We start from the raw sequence: 26,858 nt of genomic DNA, 5'->3' as shown, positions 1-26,858 counted from the left end.
TCTATATAAGGTCATCATTTTGGGCGTTTGCAAAGATCTCATTAGAATATCAAATTCGCTGTTGAATAAACATTACTGAGAGTGTGTGCATACTTTATAAGATCTGCAAACTTTTTCTGTGGGACTATGATATTGTTGTGTGGACTTTGCACATTCAATGTTGACTTTGGCGTCTTTTTACAACACTCAAATGTTTAACATTTGGGGAAGGGTCCAAAGTTACTATAGTTACCAGACGCTTCGGATGACTAAAAGTTAAAATGGAACTTGTAGTTTACTAATGCCACTGTCAAGCAGCCAGTGCGTTTGATGAACGTGGCTAATTGACTACATTACCCACGCACCTCGTTCTATTTTCAGCGCATTGAGCAGTCGCAGTACCAGCAACTGTACAACTAGCAATACATTACTTTTGTATTAGCTTAAAAAAATGGACTTCTACGGTTTTTTTCTGTAAGTTTAGTGTTATAAGTTGTGGTTAATATAACTTTGATATAGGTATATACATGAGGTTTTCTGTATTAGCCAGGTAAAAAGTACAAGCTATTTCTTGGCTTAAAAAATGTCATACTCGCATAACCCTGATATGTTTCGCTGGAAAAGATTCACGAAGACTAAAAACCCCACTGCAAATAAGGTAAGGTGTTAGTGATTGTGTGTACTTTTGACAGGTGTGAGGTAAAGTAAAATGTTGATGACTGTCACCTAGAAAGTGGTGCACAAATCATTCATTGATTACAGGGCGGCAGATAGCCTAATGGTGAGAGCGTTGGGCTAGTATCAAAAGGTTGCTGGATCTAGTCCCCTGAACAAGGCAGTGTTCCCCGGTAGGCCGTCATTGTAAAACACGGATTTGTTCTTAACTGACTTGACTAGTTAAATAAAAGGTTATTAAAATATATATTTCCCCCACCGGTCTATGACTGCAAACAACTTTTCTATCTCCATCGCTCAGACACTTCCTTACTGGGAAAAAACGATGTAGGATGTACATAATAAAAGTGACCTCAAAGCAATCTTTAGAAATAAAGTGGTGCTTCAGAACGTATGGATTTATATGTCTCAGTGACCGGAGAAGGCTGAAGAACCCTTAAAAAGTTTAAATGGCCTTTCTGAGACCCACTAGTAGTGATCAGGGTGACACAGGGATACTTGGAGCAGTCTTAGTCAGATAAGTTCTTTTTTCAACTGCTACTGGAAATTCATCTGAAATAATCTGCTGACATTAGGCACTGTCTGAGCTCTACTTAAAAATAATCCTCAGACATTAGGCATTGGCTGGACTCTTGGTTTTGCAGACACCTGTTTACCACACTCGCAGTCTGTGAACCTGCCTGGGCATAGTAATGACTAAAGCTGAAGTGACAAAGCACCACACTTTCTTTTTGATAGGCCCTCTTTGCTCCTCCTCTGAACTCTCTGCCTGATAAATACAATCTTAATAATCCTAATCTTCACAAATGTTCTACAATAACAGGTGAGGCACAGTAATGGGGATATTGACCATGGCTGAAGGTGAGAGCTCTTTCTTTCACTTTGTCTCACTGTACCTCCTGAAACCGGAGATGGACTGTATGTGTGTGTGTGTGCATGTCTGCTTGTGTGTGTGTGTGTGCGTGCGTTCAGTGGATGTTATTGCACTATGTCTGTCTATAAGGCCATATGTATTCATGACGTGTACTTTTGTGTCCCCAGACTGTGGAAATGGCCTCAGACTTTGCATTGACTGAGGTGTTTTCCCTGAAGAAGCCCCATTCAGGGATAAGCAGCCAGACAATGGCACTAAAAAATACAGAGCAGCTGCTGGATCATGACGAAGCATACTGGGAAGGTAGGCTATTCCCCCCCCCCCACACACACAAGTATCGCAGGCCGTTACAAATGGAGTTATGGACATTTTTCCTTTAGCTCAGGCTCTTCTTAGTGAATGGATGAACAGCAAGTTGCGTCTGGAACTGGAGATGGAGGAGAATGTGATTGTCTCCCCTGAGAAGAACAGTCCAGCAGCCATGGCACCTGCCCAGCCTGTCTCTCTGGACTACAGTAACTTTGATGGTACAGAGACACTAACCTACACAACAACACTTAACGCTTACCTTCCATCTGACATTCTCTAGCAAACAGTGGAACTCACACCTCCGGCTATACCTTGTTTTCTAAAGTTTAGTTAATACGTCATACACCCTCCGTCTCTCTCTCAGACCTTTATTCCCACCTGGCTGAGGAGGAGGAGAGCTCAGTGGTCAACAACTTCCTTCAAGACCTCATGGAGTGGGAAGTGGTGGATTCTGGGATAGTGCAGGATCTGGCACTAGACTCAGAAGAGCGAGACAGGATGAAGAGAAGGGGGATGGGCCTCACCATGGAGGCGCGTCAACGACAGGTACAAAACCAGATTGACATAAAGCAGGATTGGACAGTCTCAAAATTCCCGACAAAGTTTAAGCTACACTGACTGTAGTATCTGCATTGGGAGCCAAATGGCCCAGTGAATGGAAATGAATGAAACTGTTTGCTACAACAGCTGGCTTCCATTCATACTTCCTGCTCTCTTTTATGACATAATTCCTTATTCTTTTCTCATTCCAGGTACGTGAGAACCGTGCAATGCGGGATGCGGAGCGGGAGAGGCTGCACAGCGAAAGGGAGGCGCGGAGGCAGGCCAGGGAGGAGGCGCGTAGAAGGGAGCAGGAGGGGGAGAGGCGGAGGAGGCAGGAGGCGCGCAGACAGGAGGAAATGGTGCAGCAGGAGATGGTGCGACTGCGCCGCGAGATGGAGGAGAGGAGGAACCTGGAGCAGCTAACCAGGTAAATTAGTAACCATGGAAACTAAGGAATAACTTCACACACTGGTACAATCACCTGTATTACGCCCCTGCAATAAACTCTTATTCGGGGCAGTAGGTAGGCTAGCGGTTAAGAGCGTAGGGCCAGTAACCAAAATGGTCGCTGGTTTGAATCCCTGAGTCAACTAGGTGAAAGATCTGTTGATGTGCCCTTGAGAAAGGCGCTTAACCCTAATTGCTCCAGGGTCGCTGTCAATAATGGCTGATCCCTGGCCGTGAGCCCACTCACCGGGGGTGTCTCGGGGAGTGGGATATGCAAAAAACACATTTCCATTTTTGAAATGGGACAAATATAAGCACCCACCTCATTATTATTCAGAATGTTGTGTCTTTAAAATAAGCCAGTCTGTTCAGTGCTAGGTCAGGGTCCTGTGGGTCTGACGTTCTGGATGTCTCTCCCATAGGGAGAGGGTTGCCAGGAAGACTGCAGCTAATAAGAGCTCTCTGGCGCTCCAGCCAGGCCCCTCACTCTCTACTACACAGAAACAACAGGACAGAGAGAGACCAGAGTCACACAGACTACAGCAGGCAGAGGCCAGGACTCCGATGCTCAACCTGCAGGTTAGTAGACTGTGTGTGGAGGGGAAGGGCGGGGTTCAGTTGGTTGGTGTGTGTGTGTATGCTTAGTGTTTGCATTCACAGCATCGTGTGTGTGTGTGTGTGTTTTGGTTTTTACTATCCTTGTGGGGACCAGAAATCCTCACAAGGATAGTAAAACATAAAAAATACGGACCACTGCGGGTCCCCACAAGGAAAGAGCCTATTTTAGTCTTATGCGTTAGGTTTAGGGTTATGTTTAGAGTTACGGTAGGGGTTAGGGGTTATGGAAAATTGGATTTTGAATGGGAATCAATTGTTTGATCCCCACAAGGATAGTAAAACAAACGTGTGTGTGTGTATATTTTCAGTGTCTGCAGAGGCACTTCTCTGGCTGGTACTGTGTGCTGTTGGAGAGGAGGGTGCGGATGGGCAAGGCTGCGGCGCTCTGTGATTGGAAGAGGGAGCTGAGGGCGTGGCGAGCCTGGCGGGCGCTGGTATGGGCGGGGAGAGAGCAGAGGGAGGTGGAGAGAACAGAGGAGGAGCTACAAATCCAGAACAGGTAAGCACAGAATGGACTCTGTCCCAATAATACAGTCATTACACTTGATTTAGCTCGCCTGGTGTGCTTGGAGGGCACTTTAGTTCAAAAAGTGAAAACGCAGTACCTGCCTGGTGCGTATGAGTTTTTACTCACCAAAGTGTGATCAAAGACTTAGTAACTTAGTTATAGGTAACCATCTAGTTACCTATAACTACAAACATAGTTGTGTTTTTACATATTTATTAACTTATAGTGCATTCGGAAAGTATTCAGACCCCTACATTTTTTACTCATCAATCTACACACAATACCCCATAATGACAAAGCGAAAACAGGTTTTAGAAATATTTACAAATTTATAAAAATTAAAAAACAGAAATACCATATTTACATAAGTATTCAGACCCTTTGCTATGAGACTCGAAATTGAGCTCAGGTGCATCCTGTTTCCATTGATCATCCTTGAGATGTTTCTACAACTTGATTGGAGTCTACCTGTGGTAAATTCAATTGATTGTACATCATTTGGAAAGGCACACACCTGTCTATATAAGGTCCTATAGTTGACAGTGAATGTCAGAGCAAAAACCAAGCCATGAGGCCAAAGGAATTGTCCGTAGAGTTCTGAGACAGGATTGTGTCGAGGAACAGATCTGGGGAAGGGTACTAAAAAAAATTCTGCAGCATTGAAGGTCCCCAAGAAAACAGTGGCCTCCATCATTCTTAAATGGAAGAAGTTTGGAACCACCTGGCCGCCCGGCCAAACTGAGCAATCGGGGGAGAAGTGCCTTGGTCAGGAAGGTGGCCAAGAACCCAATGGTGACTCTGACAGACTCACGACAAAACCTATTCCCCCTCAGGAGACTGAAAAGATTTGGCATGGGTTCTCAGATCATCAAAAGGTTCTACAGCTGCACCATCGAGAGCATCCTGACTGGTTGCATCACTGCCTGGTATGGCAACTGCTCGGCCTCCGACCGCAAGATGGAAGCGTCACTACAGACCCTGGTTCAATTCCAGGCTGTATCACAACCGGCCGTGATTGAGAGTCCCATAGCAGCGGCACACAATTGTCTCAGCGTCGTCCGGTTTAGGGTTTGGCCGGGGTAGGCCGTCATTGTAAATAAGAATTTGTTCTTAACTGACTTGCCTAGTTAAATAAAAATAAAATATTAATTTGGCCTGAATGCCAAGCATCACGTCTGGAGGAAACCTGGCACCATTCCTACGGTAAAGCATGGTGGCGGCAGCATCATGCTGTGGGGATGTTTTTCAGTGTCAGGGACTGGGAGACTAGTCAGGATCGAGGGAAAGATGAACAGAGCAAAGAACAGAGATATCCTTGCTGAAAACCTGCTCCAAAGCACTCAGGACCTTAGACTGGGGCGAAGGTTCACCTTCCAACAGGACAACGACCCCTAAGCACACAGCCAAGACAATGCAGCAATGGCTTCGGAACAAGTCTCTGAATGTCCTTGAGTGACCCAGCCAGAGCCTGACTTGAACCCCATCAAACATCTTTGGAGAGACCTGAAAATAGCTGTGCAGCGACGCTCCCCATCCAACCTGACAGAGCTTGAGAGGATCTGCAGAGAAGAATGGGAGAAACTCCCCAAATATAGGTGTTCCAAGCTTGTAGCGTCATACCCAAGAAGACTCGAGGCTGTAATCGCTGCCAAAGGTACTGAGTTAAAGGTCTGAATACTTATGTTAATGTGATATTTCAGTTTATTTTTAATACATTTGCTAAAATTTCTGAAACCCTGTTTTTGCTTTGTCATTATGGGGTATTGTGTGCAGATTGATGAGGGATAAAACAATTTAATACATTTTAGAATAAGGATGTAACGTAACAAAATATGGAAAATGTTAAGGGGCCTGAATACTTTCCGAAGGTACTGTATTTACGGATATCTTCAGAACTACCCACAATGCACTATTTCTCAACGTCATATGGAGAACCGGTGCTACCTAGCTAGTTCCAACTGGCTAACGTTAGCTACTAGCCATACTAGCGTGTAATTCCATTCCAAACCAAGTGTTAGTGCGGGTGAGCTACTATGTACATCCATGAAAAAGAAACCATGTAAATTCATGAGCAAAACTGCATCTCCTCTTTTCCTATGCGTTTGGTAGTCGGGCGAGCGAGTGTAGTAATACCCACAAGGATGGGGTTACGACTCAAAAATTAGAAGCTAGCTTTGTAGTGGGACTGGTTTGTCCGGTTAAAGCGAGCGGATTAGAATATGGGATCCGTGCGCACGTCTACTGTATGCGTTGCTTATTTTCCCCACTGGAGGACTTAGTATAACCAGTGGAAGGCAGGATTCGGAATGAGACTGACTGAAACCAGGTGCTGTGCCGAGTGTGGATGTGATGCCTGCAACCTCTATTTGGAGGAAAAAGGGGGAGGCTTGCAAGCCAAAGAACACCAACCGTGAAGCATGGAGGTGGCAGCATCATGTTGTGGGGGTGCTTTACTGCAGGAGGGACTGGTGCACTTCATAAAATAGATGGCATCATGAAGAAGGATAATTATGTGGATATATTGAAGCAACATCTCAAGACATCAGTCAGGAAGTTAAATCTTGGTCGCAAATGGGTCTTCCAAATGGACAATGACCCCAAGCATACTTCCAAAGTTGTGGCAAAATGACTTAAGAACAACAAAGTCAAGGTATTGGAGTGGCCATCACAAAGACCTGACCTCAATCCTATAGAAAATTTGTGGACAGAACTGAAGAAGCGTGTGCGAGCAAGGAGGCTACAAACCTGACTCAGTTACACCAGCTCTGTCAGGAGGAATGAGCCAAAATTCACCCAACTTATTGTGGGAAGCTTGTGGAAGGCTACCCAAAATGTTTGACCCAAGTTAAACAATTTCAAGGCAGTGCTACCAAATACTAATTGAGTGTATGTAAACTTCTAACCCACTGGGAATGTGATGAAAGACATAAAAGCTGAAATAAATCATTCTCTCGACTATTATTGTGACATTTCATTCTTAAAATAAAGTGGTGATCCTAACTGACCTAAAACATAGTTTTTATTGGGATTAAATGTCAGGAATTGTGAAAAACTGAGTTTAAACGTATTTGGCTAAGGTGTATGTAAACTTCCGACTTCAACTGTCGATCTTTGTATTTACATTTTTTTTTTGTTATTGACTGTACGTTTGTTTATGTGTAACTCTGTTGTTTTTGTCGCTTTGCTTTATCTTGGCCAGGTTGTAGTTGTAAATGAGAACTTGTTCTCAACTGGCCTGCCTGGTTAAATAAAGGTTAAATAAATAAAAAGATCTGCCCTGATGTAATATGGTTTAATTTGAAATGATTTCTGTTGGAGTTTACATTATAGGGAATAGGCTGGCTTGCCGCGTCCTCCATATTATGTCACAGCCCGCAAATGTTTTTTCCAGCATGACTTCGCATTCTTTTGAACTCTGATCAGTATTATGTAATAACTTGAAAAGTTAGGTAACTTTGCATTGGGACTTTTGATGCGTATTCTAATGCAAATATGTTATATGTGTTTACATTTATGCTACCTAAGCTTCAACACTAAATCTGACTCATGAACCCACAGAACACATGCCAAATAAATAGGTGCCTGCAAACACCTGGTGAAGACAATTAGCAAATATGGCCCTCAAGCTCATCACAGTCACAGCAGGTGTTTGTCTCTAATAGTGCGCTTATCGTTGTAATCTCTCAGACGCTGCCAGGTGGCGATAGAGAGTGACCGGAGGCGTATGCTAAGGCGATGCCTGAGTGATTGGCGGTTGTGGTGTCGGGCGGAGAGAGGACGCCGGGAGCTGTTTGCACAGCAGGAAGAAACACGGTACAAGATGGCCTCACTGATCAATGCTGCGGCAACTGGGAAACTCAAGGCTCCTGAGACACCTGCCCCTGAGCAAATTACAGCCCTTCCTGAGACTTTTGACCAATCACAGGCCACAGAACTGGTGAGTGACACTTGTAGACCCCTCCCACTGAAGAAAGTGAACACAAACAAAGCACAGGCATAGATGCATAGGAGGACACACAAAACATGACAGATATTGGATATACATTTGCTGGAGCGTGTCACATTAGAGACTGAAGTCTCGAAGGTGATAATGATGTGTAATTATGAAATAAACATTAGCTAATTCTCCAAAGGGTCAAATGAATCTGCGAGGCAATACATGTGCTTTTTGTATTCATTTGGTGAAGTCATATATTAGTCTATCACTATTTCCTGAATAAACAAAAAAATAAAGTTCTGTTTCAGAGTTCCTCTCCTCGCATGAGTTGGCCCGCACTTTTCTCACTGTGAGTTTATCGTCCGGGGAGAGAAATGTTCCCTGCATGACGAGATATTCACAACACTGCAAAGTTCGCTTTCTCCTCAGAGAGAGAGAGGAAGGAGCTAACAGAAAGAAAGAGATAGTTGAATAGAGCTTAAGGAAGAGAGGAAAAGAGAATTAGGAAAGGTGGAAAAGGCACAGCAGCTTCTAGCTAGATGATCAGCTTCATCCTATTTTCATGTGACCCTCAACTGTCTCAGAAAGGTCAGGTGGGGTCACGACCTGCTGGCCCCGCCCCATCTCCTGCCTGTCAAGGTAACGGACAGCTGGGGGCTGTGGTCCAGCCCACCCTTCCCTGGCAGGTGACACGGCGTCACGCGGCTCTGAGTGGAGGTGAGTGATCAAAGTAGAAGTAGAAGTTGAAATACTGTATATGACCCTGTATCCGTGATTAGGGGAAATTTCAACAAAAAAATGTATTCGTTCCAACCAAAGTAGTTGAAAAATATATTGGTGATTAGGGGAAACTCCTACCTAGATGTTGAAATATATCAGTGATTAGGGAAAACCCTTCTACCAATTATTTTTTAAATGATGTGCAACATTTCACAATGGATGATAAAGGTCTGTTCTATTCAATAGATGAGCTGAGGCGAGCACGGCAGAGGGGTGAGGAAGGTGGGGACGGCAGTGTAGGTGCTGTCCCCCGTTCTCGTAGTGCAGAGTTGCGTGGAGGACGGTTTGAGCGTCGCCACGCCAGCCAACAGCAGACCATCACAGAGCAGAGGAGGCTCCTCCGGGAACAGCAGGAGCAGATCGCACGCCTGCAGGAGGGTAAGGGCATGATGGGATTGAAGCAGGAGGCACAGATTGCTCAGTTTGCTGTCCCAGCAGCCCAAGGGCCCAGAGGGATGATCTCTGACCACAAAGAACCCAGGTAGGCTCCTCTTCACATTACCATGGGAACTTAGGAGAGGCCCACAGGCTGCCTGTGTGGGGGTGTGGTGTGTCTGTTTGTTCACGCACGGTCCTCTGGAGTCTTAAGACCCAAGCCAATCGATACCATGTGGGACTGCATAGAAATGACAGTTCCGCTTGGACGGAATGACGTGATTGTGGATGAAAGTGGCTGACTTCAGTCACAGAGGTCTGCATAGGACCCAAGGGGATCAGCACACTTTCATTGGTAGTGCAACATTTAGTATGCAGTGAACGCAAGTTGGTACGAAAGCTCATGACTTGTGGACACTCATCCATGACTTGAAGCAGGCAGCTAAGCATTTTCTCATTTTGGAGTCTGTAAGAGGCTTTCAAATAGTGCTCAGGTCTGAAGACAAGTCATTATCCTGGTGAAGGCTCGGGTTTGGTTTTGGGTTCATAAAGTAGGAGTGTTTTTTAAAACTCAGATAGTCCCCTTAATTGAGGTGGGGGAGTCATCAGTGGAGGATATATAGAGGAGTTTAATTAAAACAACACACTACTTCCGCTTGAGAATATCAATCAAATGTATTTATAAAGCCCTTTTTACATCAGCTGATGTCACAAAGTGCTATGCAGAAATCCAGCCTAAAACCCCAAACAGCAAGCAATGCAGATGTAGAAGCATGGTGGCAAAACTCCCTAGAAAGACAGGAACATAGGAAGAAACCTAGAGAGGAACCAGGTTCTGAGGGGTGGCCAGTCCTCTTCTGGCTGTGCCGGGTGGAGATTATAACAATACATTGCCAAGATGTTCAAACGTTCATAGATGACCAGCAGGATCAAGTAATAATAATCACAGTGGTTGTAGAGGCTGCAACTGGTTAGCACCTCAGGAGTAAATGTCAGTTGGCGTTTCGTAGCCGATCATTCAGAGTATCTCTACCGCTCCTGCTGTCTCTAGAGAGTTGAAAACAGCAGAATCAATCATCGATCATTCAGAGTTAGAGACAGCAGGTGCGGTAGAGAGAGAGTCGAAAACAGCAGGTCCAGGACAAGGTAGGATGTCCGGTGAACAGGTCAGGGTTCCATAGCCGCAGGCAGAACAGTTGAAACTGGAACAGCAGCACGACCAGGTGGGCTGGGGACAGCAAGGAGTCGTCAGGCCAGGTAGTCCTGAGGCATGGTCCTAGGGCTCAGGTCCTCAGAGAAAAAGAGAGAGAGAGAGAAAGATAGAATTAGAGGGAGCATACTTAAATTCACACAGGACACCGGATAAGACAGGAGAAATGCACCAGATATAACAGACTGACCCTAGCCCCCCGACACAAGCTATTGCAGCATAAATACTGGCGGCTGAGAGAGGAGGGGTCGGGAGACACTGTAGCCCCGTCCGGCGATACCTCCGGACAGGGCCAACCAGGATATAACCCCACCCACTTTGCCAAAGCACAGCCCCCACACCACTAGAGGGATATCTTCAACCACCAACTTACCATCCTGAGACGAGGCCGAGTATAGACCATGAAGATCTCCCTCACGGCACGAACCCGAGGGGGGCGTCAACCCAACAGGAAGATCACGTCAGTGACTCAACCCACTCAAGGGACGCACCTCTCCTTGGGACGGCATGGAAGAGCACCAGTAAGCCAGTGACTCAGCCCCCGTAATAGGGTTAGAGGCAGAGAATCCCAGTGGAGAGAGGGGAACCAGCCAGGCAGAGACAGCATGGCGGTCCCTCGCTCCAGTGCCTTTCCATTCACCCCTGGGCCAGACTACACTCAATCATAGGACCTACTGAAGAGATGAGTCTTCAATAAAGACTTAAAGGTCAAGACCGAGTCTGCGTCTCTCACATGGATAGGCAGACCATTCCATAAAAATGGAGCTCTATAGGAGAAAGCTCTGCCTCCAGCTGTTTACTTAGAAATTCTAGGGACAATAAGGAGGCCTGCGTCTTGTGACCATAGCGTATGTATGTACAGCAGGACCAAATCGGAAAGATAGGTAGGAGCAAGCCATGTAATGCTTTGTAGGTTAGCAATAAAGCCTTGAAATCAGCCCTAGCCTTAACAGGAAGCCAGTGTAGAGAGGCTAGCACTGGAGTAATATGATTACATTTATTGGTTCTAGTCAAGATTCTAGCAGCCATGTTTAGCACTAACTAAAGTTTATTTTGTGCTTTATCTGGGTAGCCGGAAAGTAGAGCATTGCTGTAGTCTAATCTAGAAGTGACAAAAGCATGGATACATATTTCTGCATCATTTTCGGACAGAATGTTTCAGATTTTTGCAATGTTACATAGATGGAAAAAGTATGTCCTTGAAACAGTCTTGATATGTTCATCCAAAGAGAGATCAGGGTCCAGAGTAACTAGCATCTCTGTTTTGTCCGAGTTTAAAAGTTTAAAAAATTGACGCCATCCACTTCCTTGTGTTTGAAACACAGGCTTCCAGGGAGGGCAATTTTAGGGCTTCACCATGTTTCATTGAAATGTACAGCTGTGTATCGTCCGCATAGCAGTGAAAGTTAACATTATGTTTCCGAATGACATCACCAAGAGGTAAAATATATAGTGAAAACAATAGTTGTCCTAAAACGGAACCTTGAGGAACACCGAAATGTACAGTTGATTTGTCAGAGGACAAACCATCCACAGAGACAACCTGATATCTTTCCGACAGATAAGATCTAAACCAGGCCAGAACTTGTCCGTGTAGACCAATTTGGGTTTCCAATCTCTCCAAAAGAATGTGGTGATCGACGGTATCAAAAGCAGCACTAAGGTCTAGAAGCACGAGGACAGATGCAGAGCCTTGGTCTGACGCCATTAAAAGGTAATTTACCACCTTCACGAGTGCAGTCTCAGTGCTATGATGGGGTCTAAAACCAGACTGAAGCATTTCGTATACATTGTTTGTCTTCAGGAAGTCAGTGAGTTGCCGCGCAACAGCTTTTTCAAAGTGTTTTGAGAGGAATGGGAGATTCGATATAGGCCAATAGTTTTTTATATTTTCTGGGTCAAGGTTGGGCTTTTTCAAGAGAGGCTTTATTACTGCCACTTTTAGTGAGTTTGCTACACATCCGGTGGATAGGGAGCCATTTCTTTTTTTCAACATAGGAGGGCCAAGCACAGAAAGCAGCTCTTTCAGTAGTTTAGTTGGAATAGGGTCCAGTATGCAGTTTGAAGGTTTAGAGGCCATGACTATTTCATCAATGTGTCAAGAGATATAGTATTAAAAAAACTTGAGTGTCTCCCTTGATCCTAGGTCCTGGCAGTGTTATGCAGACTCAGGACAACTGAGCTTTGGAGAAATATGCAGATTTAAAGAGGAGTCCGTAATTTGCTTTCTAATGATCCATGATCTTTTCGTCAAAAAAGTTCTTGAATGTATCACTGCTGAAGTGAAAGCCATCCTCTCTTGGGGAATGCTGCTTTTTAGTTAGCTTTGCGACAGTATCAAATACATTTGGGATTGTTCTTATTCTCCTCAATTAAGTTGGAAAAATAGGATGATCGAGTGAGGGCTCTTCGATACTGCACGGTACTGTCTTTCCAAGCTAGTCGGAAGACTTCCAGTTTGGTGTAGCGCCATTTCCGTTCCAATTTTCTAGAAGCTTGCTTCAGGGCTCGGGTATTTTCTGTATATGACAAATGTTTTTAGGGGTGCGGCTGCATTTTGGGTATTACGCAATGTTAAATTTAGTTCCTCAGTTAGGTGGTTAACTGATTTTTGTACTCTGAAGTCCTTGGGTAGGTGGAGGGAGTCTGGAAGGACATCTAGGAATCTTTGGGTTGTTCAGAGTATGATTGTGGCAGTGAGTAGGTCCGGAGACAGGTTGGACAACCCACTGAGTCGATGATGGCTCCGAAATCCTTTTGGAGTGGGTCTGTGGACTTTTCCATGTGAATATTAAAGTCACCAAAAATGTGAATATTATCTGCCATGACTACAAGGTCCGATCGGAATTCAGGGAACTCCGTGAGGAACGCTGTATACGGTCAAGGAGGCATGTAAACAGTAGCTATAAAAAGTGATTGAGTAGGCTGCATAAGAGTTCATGACTAGAAGCTCAAAAGATGAAAACGCAGTTTTTTGGGGGGGGTTTTGTAAGTTAAAATTTGCTATCGTAAATGTTAGCAACACCTCCACCTTTGCTGGATGCGCGGGGATATGGTCACTAGTGTAACCAGGAGGAGAGGCCTCATTTAACACAGTAAATTCATCAGGCTTAAGCCATGTTTCAGTCAGGCCAATTTCATCAAGATTATGATCAGTGATTAGTTCATTGACTATAACTGCCTTTGAAGTGAGGTATCTAACATTTAAGTAGCCCTATTTTGAGATGTGAGATATCACAATATTTTTCAGTAATGACAGGAATGGAGGTCTTTATTCCAGTGAGATTGCTAAGGTGAACATCGCCATGTTTTGCTCAACCTAGATCGAGGCACAGACACGGTCTCCATGGGGATAGCTGAGCTGACTACACTGACTGTGCTAGTGGCAGACTCCACTAAGCTGGCAGGCTGGCTATCTCATTGTGGAGCTAGAGGAGTTAGAGCCCTGTCTATGTTCATAGATGAGAGCACCCCTCCAGCTAGGATGGAGTCCGTCACTCCTCAGCAGGCCAGGCTTGGTCCTGTTTGCGGATGAGTCCCAGAAGGGGACCAAGAGAAAGAGGGTTTCATTCTAACATCGTTGGTGCCGATGTGGATAACAATATTCCTATATATTCTACACTCGCCAGTTTTAGCTTTAGCCAGCACCATCTTCAGATTAGCCTTAAAAACCTCTCTAGGGTACGTGAGACGGTAGCGTCCCACCTCTTCAACAGCCAGTGAAACTGCAGGGCGCCAAATTCAAAACAACAGAAATCCCACAATTAAAATTCCTCAAACATACATGTATTTTACACCATTTTCAAGATACACTTGTTGTAAATCCATTGTGTGTAAATCCAGCCACAGTGTCCGATTTCAAAAAGGCTTTACGACGAAAGCAAACCAAACGATTATGTTAGGTGAGTGCCTATTCACAGAATAACACAGCCATTTTTCCAGCCAAAGAGAGGATTCACAAAAAGCAGAAATATAGATAAAATGAATCACTAACCTTTGATGATCTTCATCAGATGACACTCATAGGACTTCATGTTACACAATACATGTATGTTTTGTTCGGTAAAGTTCATATTTATATACAAAAATCTGAGTTTACATTGGCGCCTTACGTTCAGAAGTCACAAAACATCCTTTGATTTTGCAGAGAGCCACATCAATTTACAGGAATACTCATAATTAACATTGCTAAAAGATACAACTGTTATGCATGGAATTTTAGATGCACTTCTCCTTAATGCAACCGCTGTGTCAGATTTCAAAAAAGCTTTACAAAAAAAGCAAACCATGCAATAATCTGAGTCGGCGCTCAGAGCCCAATCAAGACACAAATATAGCCACCATATTATGCAGTCAACAGAAGTCAGAAGTAACATTATAAACATTCACTTACCTTTGATCTTCATCAGAATGCACCCCCAGGAATCCCAGTTCCACAATAAATGTTTGTTTTGTTCGATAATGTCCATCATTTATGTCCAAATTCCTCCTTGTTGTTCTAGCGTTCAGTACACTTTCCAAACTCACGACGCGCGGGCAAATCCAGCGGAAAGTATGGACGAAAAGTTAAAAAATTTATATTACAGTCCGTAAAAACATGACAAACGAAGTATTGAATCAATCTTTAGGATGTTTTCAACATAATTCTTCAATAATGTTCCAACCGGAGTATTCCTGTGTCTTCAGAATTGCGATGGAACAGACCTCGCTCTCACATGAACGCGCATGGTCACCTCATGGCAGACCTGACTCAATCCTCTCTCCTTCTCCTTCGGCCCCACTAAACAGTAGAGGCATCAGACAAGGTTCTAACGACTGTTAACATCTAGTGGAAGCCTTGGGAAGTGCAACATTATCAATATCCCACTGTATCTTCAATAGAAGCTGAGTTGAAAATCGACCAACCTCAGATTTCCCACTTCCGGGTTGGATTTTTTTCTCAGGTTTTTGCCTGCCTGATGAGTTCTGTTATACTCACAGACATCATTCAAACAGTTTTAGAAACCTCAGAGTGTTTTCTATCCAAATCTACTAATAATATGCATATTCTAGCTTTTATGGCTTTGTAGCAGGCCGTTTACCATGGGCATGCTTTTGATCCGGACGTGAAAATACTGCCCCCTACCCCAAAGAAGTTAATGTCGGTAGACCTGCCCCCTGGTAAACAGTGTTTGATCGCTGGATAACAATTCTTAAGTCTAATACTGCGGGTAATGGTGTCATCAATGACTAGGGTTTTCAATTTGTCAGCGCTAATGGTGGGAGGCTTCGGCGTCTCATACCCCGTAACGGGTGGAGGAGAGACCAGAGAAGGCTCGGCCTCTGACTCTGACTCGTTGCTTAATGGGGAGAACCGGTTGGAAGTTTGTCGGCTGAATGAGCGACACCGGTTGAACATTACCACAGCATTTCCTTCCAGAAGCCATGAGAAAATTGTCCGGCTGCGGGGACTGTGTGAGGGGATTTATACTACTATCTGTACTTACTGGTGGCACAGACGCGGTTTCATCATGTCCTACACTTAAATTACCCTTGCCTAACGATTGCGTCTGAAGCTGGGCTTGCAGCACGGCTATCCTCACCATAAGGCGGTCGTTCTCCTGTATATTATGAGTACAGTGACTGCAATTAGAAGGCAATGTTAATGTTATTACTTAGCTTCGGCTCGTAGAACCATGTCCAGATAAAGCGTCCAGGGTGAAAAAGTTGAATGAAGAAAGTCAAGCAAGGGGAATTAAAAAATATATAAAACGGTAATTATAAAGTAAAAACCGTAAAGTTGGCAGGTAGCAAAGTAACGTTAGCAACAAACCGCACAGCAGCACGTAAACAAGTCCACAAGTTGTGACCGGGAAATGACGTATCACACCTCCCTCAGAATAAAACCCAGGCTAATTTAAAATGTACTATGATAATAAAAGGGTTCTTCTCCCTGCATATTATTCCAGGTGTGACAATGTGTCTGCTGAAGGATTCACTCATTAGAAGTTGATCCGTTTATCACTACTGAGATCCTCTTCTTGTACTCTCCCTTCAAACAAAAACAATTCAGTCTGGGAAGTTGGGAATTGAGTAGATCTATATTAGAGAGTGAATATCTAATGATGTGTGTTTCTGCTGGGCCTCCCGAGTGGCACAGTGGTCTAAGGCACTGCATCGGATTTCGTTTAATTTTTGTGTGATTTCTGTGGCCACAAATGCTTGACTTTTGTGGCAGCTTTTCTGAAATTCTGTGACACATTTTGCAATGTTTTTTTCACGTTAATTTCATATAAAGCAATAAGTCATATGTGCTCAGTTTTAGGATGATTTTAAGCAGAATACATAATACAAAAACAATTAAACATCTAAAGTGCTCAATTTTGTTTATTTTCCTGAACAAACAGCTCTGTCATAATCCACTCACACATTCACTCACACACACCTCTCCTCTCCATCAGGCTTGGGGCTTGCTATCAACAGAGATGCACCTCCCATTCCTACTCTCTCTCCCTCTTAAAAAAACAAATAGATTCAAAGCTGATCAATCACTTTCAATTTGAGGATCGATATTTCTTTCTAATAAGTTGTCTTCGATTCTTGATGTGATTTTTTTCTGAAAGGTCATAAGGGAGATAAAGAACAGAACACGTAAAAATAGAGTTGTGGTTGATTATTATTCCATTTCTAAAAAAATCCATAAAGATTGCACTTTCGTGATCCGTATTAAGTTTTACAGAGTTTAAAACGGCAATGCTGACAAATTGCACTCAGTGCTTTGAGCAGCGCTCTCCATAGACGGACTGGGGAGAGCAGAGTGACGACCACCCTACTAAAGCCAAGGTTAGCAGAGTAAAACGCCACTCACCTTGATTCTTTCAGCGCTTCCCACAGTCTTCCCTGCTACCACTTCAGTCATGGTGATCTGCCGCTGCACTCACCTTGATTCTTTCAGCGCTTCCCACAGTCTTCCCTGCTCCCACTTCAGTCATGGTGATCTGCCGCTGCTGTGGGAACTGTTCTGACATTCTCATATGCTTTGCTGATTTGATTGTCGACTTCCTCTTGTTTCCAAAAACATTTGGAAATTGTTTTGCACGGTCGTTAGCTGTTTTTTGATGGCAAATGAGATTGATTTCTGTTCATTGTATTGCCTTTCAGCCATCAACAATCAGCCGTCATCTTCGCACGTGAATACGCTGACAGGCCAGGGGGAAAAAACTTTGTTGACGTGTGGTTGGATTGGGCCATTTTCCACGGTAACAGTGCAGTATTTGGTCAAAATTACGAACCCGCTTTTGATTGGACCTTTTTATGCCCTAAAAGTGTGGGAATTGGTCAAAATTGCGAGCTCTTGCATAATATGCGCTGATTGGTTGATTTTTGCATTGAATTATGCGATCGCAGAGTCCTGGAGGGACTGGCCAGCTGTGCCACTAGAGATTCTGGGTTCGATTCCAGGCTCTTTTGCAGCCGGCCGCAACCGGGAGACCCATGGGTATTGGCCCATTGTCGTCCGGGTTAGGGAAGGGATGTGCTTGTCCCATCGCGCATTAGCAACTCCTGTGGCGGGCCGGGCGCAGTGCACGCTGACACGGTTGCCAGGTGTACAGTGTTTCCTCCGACACATTGGTGCGGCTGGCTTCCGGGTTAAGTGACACAATGTCATGAAGCAGTGGGGCTTGGTTGGGTTGTGTTTTGGGGGACTCTCGACCTTCGCCTCTCCCGAGTTCGTACGGGAGTTGCAGCGATGAGACAAGACTGTAACTACCAATTGGATACCATGAAATTGGGGGAAAAAGGGGTAAAAATTGATGTGATGTTCTGTGTTCCAGGGCTGGGAGTGTCTCTCAGGGGAACGATGGCCGCTCCTCGGCCTCCAGGAAACTAGCCGTCCGTCTGCCATGTTGTCATCCCACTGTCATGGGTCAGTCAACACATTCACCTCCACGAGCTAAACCACACACACATAGACATCCATTCCAGATGGTTGATCTCACAATGGTCTTGTTATGAAGTATAATAGAAAAGAGTAGAAAATTAATTTCATTGCTGTGAGTCGATTGTAGGGGAGAGTGGGGTAAGGTTAGCCACCCTTGTTTTTTGAAAATTATACCACAATTAAAACATTTACCAACTATATCATATAGTCTGGAAGAAACCACATGGAAAAAGTGCTAAGCAAGTTATGTACAAAAAACAGATTTTCACCAAGTCAAATTAATGTATTGTGTTAGAGGTTTCATGATGCTTGTATCTAAACCAAAGTACGTCATTTTAAGATTGTTCTATACATCAGTTGGGGTTTCTATGAGCTTCAATATTGGGTCCTAAACCTAGCATGAAAATGCATCATTGTAGCTGTGTGGGCTAATATAGTAAAACTGTTTGCCTTGGGGTAACTTGAGCCAATGGCAAGATGAGAAAATTGAAGGCATTATCGCTGGAATATGAGGTAACATCAGGGCCTGGCCTATGTTAAAAGTGTTTTTTTTAAGTTCAAAGTGTTTGTTAGGTGTTAAAAGCCTGTGTTAAAAAATGCTTTAAATTATTACAAGACAAAAAAGTGATTCACTGTTGAATTGTGTTTGGGAAATAAAGATAGACATGGTTTTAAAAAGGTACTGGTAATATTTCATCCAGTACGGGGTAAGTTGACATGAATTCAGATTATTTACAGGGATACACAACGTCCTGAAATATGTAGATACTGTATTTCCCTTGACAGAGTGATGCTGAATGTAAAAAATGGCTCAACTTACCCCACTCTCCCCTACAGAGCCGTAGTTGTACAGAGCCATAGCTACGGTAGCTTACATGGAGGAATACAGTTTCACTCAATTAAACTATGTTTGGCTAAAATTTCCTCTACGTGGGAGGAATAGGAAGGGGGGATTTGAGAAAGGTGGAGAGGGCCTGCGGATACACACAGATACATACTGACAAACGCACACACAATACTTTAGAACATTCTATTTTGACACAGAACAACACCAAAATGTAAGTACCTAGTACCTAGTTTTTTTTCTGTTTATCTCCCTTCCTCGTTCTCACTCCCCCTTCAATAGCCATGGAGGAACGTGCTCGTCAGCGAGCGGAGCGCAGGAGGGAGGTGGAGGAGCTGAAGACAAAGAAGGAAGAGGAGAGAATAGTGAGGAATGGAGTGTTTAGGCCAGTGGGGGATGTGGAATAGTTTGGTGTTCAAAAAGATGTATAGGTCTTCAGACGGGGGGAATTAGAGAGGCTATTCAACTTTGTATGAAGTTATTGGGTACAATTAAAATGTGTTTGCAGAATGAAGCGAGTTTGGGGAAGTGTGATAGTGTGCAGGCATTAAATCAAGAAACTTTTTTATTTTCTCAGGCCCAGCTGAAAGCAGCAGAGGAGGAGAGGCAGAGGGAGGAGGAGGAACAGAAACGTAGAGCAGCTGAAAGGAGAAGGGAGGAGAAGAGACAAGAGAGAGAGGTGATGCAATGTTTACAGGAAAACTGTCCTGGGGACAACTTTCATTTCATATTTGAAAGAAAATCTGTCAGTTCACTAAGAGTGTATATTTAGGACTTCAGGGGCCATATGTATTAAGCATTTTAGAGTAGGAGTGCTGACATGGGATCAGTTAATATGATTACACGGACAGGGGGAAGCTGATCCTAGATCACCCCTCCTACTCTGACACTTGATACCCACGGACCCAGATTTCCATCACAGGGACCATACAGAAAAATAGATGTCATCAACACCTATACAAAACAGAATTATATATGTAATATACATACCGTATACACATTGTCCATTCTTTCCTGTCCAGGTTTATTGCAGTTGGAATTTCACAAAATAGACTCTCTTACATCTGTACAAGTGATGTTTTGATGGCAGCTGTTCAAAGCAATGATGCAATGGTTGTTCAATGCCGTGGGTGATAATGTTCTCCTTACATCGCACTGTCAAGGCATGGTGGTCAGATCTCATTTAGACGGGAGAAGCTTTTGAAATGTGGCTCCTAGCTCTGATCTTAGAACAGCTGAAGTCCAAACATAAAACAATAGCTATAGATTAAAACAATAAATACAAGTTGTGTGTGTGTGTCTATAACTATGTGTATGTATTCAGAGGGAGCAGGGGAACCAGAGGAGGTTTGAGCGAGAGCAGCAGCTCCAGACCCAGGCCCAGCAACACTACCATAAAACTCTGTTACTACGGCGAGGCCTGGCGCCATGGAAACGCAGAGTCGCCATGAGCCAAGCCAACACTCAGGTAATCACCAGTGCCATCAGCCTTGGCCAATCAGAGTCTGCACAGAGAGACTGTCAACACTCACACTCTCTCCTGTAGAGTCACACAGCCAATCATACACAGCAGAACTAATGTATTCACAGCTACACTCAAATACACAGACAGAAGGAAAATACTCTTTCCCTCAAACAACTACATGTTTTAAGGTGTCATCTTACTCAGTTACCAACCAACACCCTCATAATTCCCAATGGAAATATGACACACACACACACACACTCTGTATCTAAAGCGTAAACCGAGCACACAAACACCTAGACACACACCCTAATCCCAGACATCACGGTCAGAGCTGTAATGATGTTTACAGGATGCTGTTGGTATGAGCACCTGCTTGACCACCTGTCTGTTAGAACCCGCGGGACAAATTGTACTGGCAGAGACATGGAACGATGCTAGAGAAAGAGAGGCTAGAGGAGGAGAGATGGAGTGAGAGGCTAGAGGAGGAGAGAGAAAGTGAGAGGCTAGAGGAGGAGAGAGGAAGTGAGATGCTAGAGGAGAGGCAGAGAGGAAGTGAGAGGCTAGAGGAGGAGAGAGGAAGTGAGATGCTAGAGGAGAGGCAGAGAGGAAGTGAGAGGCTAGAGGAGGAGAGAGGAAGTGAGAGGCTAGAGGAGGAGAGAGGAAGTGAGAGGCTAGAGGAGAGAGGAAGTGAGAGGCTAGAGGAGGAGAGAGGAAGTGAGATGCTAGAGGAGAGGCAGAGAGGAAGTGAGAGGCTAGAGGAGAGGGAGAGAGGAAGTGAGAGGCTAGAGGAGAGGGAGAGAGGAGGAGAGGAAGTGAGAGGCTAGAGGAGGAGAGGAAGTGAGAGGCTAGAGGAGAGGCAGAGAGGAAGTGAGAGGCTAGAGGAGGTGAGAGGCAAGAGGAGGTGAGTCTGAAGGGGGAGAGAGAGAGGCTAGAGGAGGAGAGTGGAAATTAGAGGCTAGAAGAGGAGAGAGGAAGTGAGGCTGGAGTAGAAGAAGTGAGGGGCTAGAGGAAGTGAGAGGCTAGAGGAAGTGAGGCTGAAGGGGGGAGAGGAAGTGAGAGGCTATAGGAAGTGAGATGCAAGAGGAGGAGAGAGGAAGTGAGAGGCTAGAGGAAGTGAGAGGCTAGAGGAGGAGAGGAAGTGAGAGGCTAGAGAGAGAGCGAGGCTAAATGAGGAGAGAGACTAGAGGCTGGAGAGAGGAAGTGAAAGGCAAGAGGAGGAGAGAGGCGCTAGAGGAGGAGAGGGGCGCTAGAGGAAGTGAGAGGATGTGATAGGCTAGAGGAAGTGAGAGGATGTGATAGGCTAGAGGAAGTGAAAGGCTAAAGTAGAGGGCTACAAGAAGAGAGAGAGTGTGATGAGAGGGGTTGCAGGAGAGGACCAGATTGGACAGATTATTGGTGGACAGGGAAGTGAAGTAGAAGTGAAAATAGATGGTGTGACATCTCAGCAGCATGTTCCAATCTACTGTATGCAACCTTGAGCAACTGAACAGCTTCAATATCTCATGTTCTATTCTGCTACTGGTTTACCTTGAATCCCAACAGCATACCTTGACTCCCAACAGCATACCTTGACTCCCAACAGCATACCTTGACTCCCAACAGCATTCCTTGACTCCCAACAGCATACCTTGACTCCCAACAGCATACCTTGACTCCCAACAGCATACCTTGACTCCCAACAGCATACCTTGACTCCCAACAGCATACCTTGACTCCCAACAGCATTCCTTGACTCCCAACCGCATACCTTGACTCCCAACAGCATTCCTTGACAACTATCTTTATTTACTAGTGGTCAACGTCCTAACTTCTTTAAAGACCATGAGGTTGAAAAGAATGCAGTATAGCATCTAGGGTCAAATGTATATTATATACTGGGTGGTTCGAGCCCTGAATGCTGATTAGCTGACAGCCGTGGTATATCAGACCGTATACCAGGGGTATGACAAAACATTTAGTTTTACTGCTCTAATTATGCTGGTAGATAGTTTATATTAGCAATAAGGCACCTCGGGGGTTTGTGTTATATGGCCAATATACCACGGCTAAGGGCTGTATCCTAGAACACCTTAGCCTTGACATATTGGCCATATACCACACCCCCTCTGGCCTTATTGCTTAAATATATTTTCACCACTTGTAAGCCTCAATGGCGAGGAGACGCCTTATCCCTTTATACCATGCCATTGTGTGTTACCTGACACATGTGAATAGGTGTGGATGAGTACACAGTATTATTTTAATTCCCCTCCAGCTGGCCAGGGCTCATCACAGACAGTCTCTCCTGAAACGGTGCATCCTGCCCTGGCAGCAGGTAACAGGCGAGTCCCTGGCTCAGAAACGGGCCTCTGCCAAACAACTGCATCAACACATCCTGCTACGGAGGAGCCTGGGCAACTGGAAAAGGGTTAGGGCATGAACACGTACACACAAACACAAACTCTCACATGCACAAGTAGAAACTCATACAAATGGCCACTGTCTTTTTTCCAACACACAAAACATTTGAATACTGATTACAGTTTAATAGTGTTGCGGTGGATAGTCTTTTGTATATTTGGCTCAATGAGATGGACAGTCTGTCCATGATGTGTACTGTATCCAAACCTGACTCATTCTGTTTGACCTGTTCTGTCTCAGCTGAAGGACCACCGCATGGTTCTAGAGGGGCGGGCCGACCGGTTCTGGCGCATGCACACTCTGAGGAGGGCTCTGATCGCGTTACTAGATCACGTGACCCAGGAGAGGATGGTGGAGTGGGACCGGGAGCAGCAGGCTCAGGGACACAGTGATAGGTGGGTGTGTTTACCTGGGCCTTACTTCCTTTACCAATAACACCTGTCCTAGAAGCATTCTACCTGTCCTAGAAGCATTCTACCTGTCCTAGAAGCATTCTACTTGTCCTAGAAGCCTTCCGCTTGTCTCAGCCCTTACGCCCGTCTCAGCCCTTACGCCCGTCTCAGCCCTTACGCCCGTCTCAGCCTTTACCCCCGTCTCAGCCTTTACGCCCGTCTCAGCCTTTACGCCCGTCTCAGCCCTTACCCCCGTCTCAGCCCTTACGCCCGTCTCAGCCTTTACCCCCGTCTCAGCCTTTACGCCCGTCTCAGCCCTTACGCCTGTCTCAGCCTTTACGCCTGTCTCAGCCTTTACGCCTGTCTCAGCCCTTACGCCTGTCTCAGCCCTTACGCCTGTCTCAGCCCTTACGCCTGTCTCAGCCCTTACCCCCGTCTCAGCCCTTACCCCCGTCTCAGCCTTTACGCCCGTCTCAGCCCTTACGCCTGTCTCAGCCTTTACCCCCGTCTCAGCCTTTACCCCCGTCTCAGCCCTTACCCCCGTCTCAGCCCTTACCCCTGTCTCAGCCCTTACGCCTGTCTCAGCCTTTACCCCCGTCTCAGCCTTTACCCCCGTCTCAGCCTTTACGCCCGTCTCAGCCCTTACCCCCGTCTCAGCCCTTACGCCCGTCTCAGCCCTTACGCCCGTCTCAGCCTTTACCCCCGTCTCAGCCTTTACGCCCGTCTCAGCCTTTACGCCCGTCTCAGCCCTTACGCCTGTCTCAGCCCTTACCCCCGTCTCAGCCTTTACGCCCGTCTCAGCCCTTACGCCCGTCTCAGCCCTTACGCCCGTCTCAGCCTTTACTCCCGTCTCAGCCTTTACCCCCGTCTCAGCCTTTACCCCCGTCTCAGCCTTTACGCCCGTCTCAGCCATTACCCCCGTCTCAGCCTTTACTCCCGTCTCAGCCTTTACCCCCGTCTCAGCCCTTACGCCTGTCTCAGCCTTTACCCATCTCAGCCTTTACCCCCGTCTCAGCCTTTACCCCCGTCTCAGCCTTTACCCCCGTCTCAGCCTTTACGCCCGTCTCAGCCATTACCCCCGTCTCAGCCTTTACCCCCGTCTCAGCCTTTACCCCCGTCTCAGCCCTTACGCCCGTCTCAGCCTTTACCCATCTCAGCCTTTACCCCCGTCTCAGCCTTTACCCCCGTCTCAGCCTTTACGCCCGTCTCAGCCCTTACCCCCGTCTCAGCCTTTAGCCCTGTCTCAGCCTTTACCCCCGTCTCAGCCTTGTTCTGTCTGCTTCCCTGTTCCCTCACTGTCGTGTGTGTGTTCCTCTCTTGTCCGTCCCAGGCGAGCGGTGCGGAGTTGTTTCCAGGCCTGGAGACAGTATCCAGGGTGGCTGCGTGAGGAGAGAGAGAGGGAAACCAGGAGGGAGAAGCTGAGACGCAGAGTGGCAGAGGTCCTACCTGACTTCCGCTCCTCTCCTCTGAACTTTCAATGGGGACAAGCCCTGCTGTGACTCACAGGACACACACAGGCAGACAGACGGAATACTTCAATACACGATAATCCAGCAGATGGGAGCCAATAAATGTGGCTTGTTGCTGGTGTAACAAGTACACACACAGGCTGTTTGTCATCCTTAATGGCCAGAGAAAGCTGGATATAACTTTTAATGAAGACCGTTTGGAAAACTTTTGTAACACCAATGACTCGTTAAAAACTGAAGCGTATGTTCAGGTTATTGAATTTGTTTTATTTTGTGTATCATTGAAGTCACAGTTTGATGTAATTTGACAGACGCTTGAAGGCATCAATAAGGATAAAAAAGCATATCACCATAAGCGAGTTGCACTGTGGTTTGTGTTTCAGTTGTTTTTGTTGCGTTATTCACTTAATGCAACAACACTAATGATCCTGACCAGCCTCAGTCTACAGAGACGTATCAACACTAATGATCCTGACCAGCCTCAGTCTACAGAGACGTATCAACACTAATGATCCTGACCAGCCTCAGTCTACAGAGATGTATCAACATGATGCTGTTTAATACAAACCCATGGCCTATTTCTGAAGCTCACCAAGCAGTTACACATAAGAAGAACATCTATTGACAACAGCTGTTCCTTTCTACAGGAGTGTTAATCAGTGTTGAAAGGAACATCATGGCTGGGGCCTAGGTTTTTTGGGGTCAAGTGGTTTGTTTGCTTTCACTCTCCCGGCAAAGAAAGGCACTACAACCAGGGTAGCACAACAACATTTAGGAGCACCAGAGAAGCAGATGTTTTAATGGATTGAGATAAAGCCTCTATGAATTCTAGACAGTTTTGAAGCACATGCTGTGCCCTAGAAACTAATTACCCTTTAAAAGACATTGTTTATTATAAAAAGCAAAAATGTTGATACATTACCTGTCATTTGTGGAATATTATGTTTTTACATTGTGCACTATTGAAAAATATGGGTTGTTTATGAATTCGAAGGACCAATAAAAAGGGTTAAACTTAGAGATGCTGGATTTTAGGCCGGTGGCGACAGCGTGTCCTTCGGAACACGAGAAAGCAGTAGTTCCAGTTCAAGGGTTTAATTAAGCTCCACATACAAAACCACTCTCTCTGATACTAATTGTGGTTCTGTAAAGAAAGGAGAACTTAGGCTATTGCACAGTATGGGGAAAAATGCATATTTCCATGTCAACAACTAAACAGGCTGTGTGGACCCAAACACATGCTAGATGCACAAAGGACAATAGAGCAATGTCGAAATATCTACACATTATAAAACAATAAGCATAAGCGATCTACAACCGAAAATAGCTTAGCGCCACAGACAAATGCTAATCGCTAAATAGTAATGCATTCAGTATGACGATGCTAATGCTAACACTTGCTTGTGTACACGAGCTAGCTAGCAAGTTTAACACAAATGGTACATGCAGTTGAAGTCGGAAGTTTACATACACCTTACCCAAATACGTTTAAACTCAGTTTTTCACAATTCCTGACATTTAATCCTAGTAAAAATTCCCTGTCTTAGGTCAGTTAGGATCACCACTTTAGTTTAAGAATGTGAAATGTCAGAATAATAGTTGAGAATTATTTATTTCAGCTTTTATTTCTTCCATCACATTCCCAGTGGGTCAGAAGTTTACATACACTCAATTAGTATTTGTTAGTATTGTCTTGAAATTGTTTAACTTGGGTCAAACGTTTTGGGTAGCCATCCACAAGCTTCCCACAATAAGTTGAGTGAATTTTAGCCCATTCCTCCTGACAGATCTGGTGTAACTGAGTCAGGTTTGTAGGCCTCCTTGCTCGCACACGCTTTTTCAGTTATGGCCACTCCAATACCTTGACTTTCTGGCCTTAAGCCATTTTGCCACAACTTTGGAAGTATGCTTGTGGTCATTGTCCATTTGGAAGACCCATTTGCGACCAAGCTTTAACTTCCTGACGCCTCATGTCTTGAGATGTTGCTTCAATATATCCACATAATTTTCTTCCCTCATGATGCCATCTATTTTGTGAAGTGCACCAGTCCCTCCTGCAGCAAAGCACCCCCACAACATGATGCTGAAACCCCCGTGCTTCACGGTTGG

General features: G+C 45.1%; 1 protein-coding gene across 1 annotated transcript; it reads left to right on the top strand.

Annotated features, from left to right (window-relative positions):
* Window positions 1-1,512: 1,512 nt before the first annotated feature.
* Window positions 1,513-25,767, top strand: ccdc191 (coiled-coil domain containing 191). The gene is made up of 16 exons (XM_071414598.1): window positions 1,513-1,831; window positions 1,909-2,055; window positions 2,202-2,383; window positions 2,590-2,807; window positions 3,250-3,406; window positions 3,754-3,944; window positions 7,641-7,890; window positions 8,475-8,607; window positions 8,857-9,151; window positions 18,070-18,161; window positions 19,303-19,385; window positions 19,598-19,699; window positions 20,345-20,488; window positions 22,743-22,895; window positions 23,129-23,283; window positions 24,611-25,767. The coding sequence occupies exons 1-16, from the start codon at window positions 1,705-1,707 to the stop codon at window positions 24,777-24,779; spliced, it is 2,598 nt and encodes an 865-aa protein (XP_071270699.1). The 5' UTR covers window positions 1,513-1,704; the 3' UTR covers window positions 24,780-25,767.
* The last annotated feature ends 1,091 nt before the right edge of the window (window positions 25,768-26,858 follow it).

This window comes from Salvelinus alpinus, chromosome 8 (assembly GCF_045679555.1).
Source record: "Salvelinus alpinus chromosome 8, SLU_Salpinus.1, whole genome shotgun sequence".
NCBI lineage: Eukaryota > Metazoa > Chordata > Actinopteri > Salmoniformes > Salmonidae > Salvelinus > Salvelinus alpinus.
Note: the sequence above shows the minus strand (reverse complement) of the source record. Positions and strands in the feature narration are given on the sequence as shown.

Excerpts from the sequence above, each read along its gene's own strand:
- ccdc191 (XM_071414598.1), top strand. The coding sequence starts at position 1,705 with ATGGCCTCAGACTTTGCATTGACTGAGGTGTTTTCCCTGAAGAAGCCC. Across the intron at positions 7,891-8,474 it reads AATCACAGGCCACAGAACTG|AAAGGTCAGGTGGGGTCACG; the intron begins GTGAGTGACACT and ends CAACTGTCTCAG. Across the intron at positions 19,700-20,344 it reads AGAAGAGACAAGAGAGAGAG|AGGGAGCAGGGGAACCAGAG; the intron begins GTGATGCAATGT and ends GTATGTATTCAG.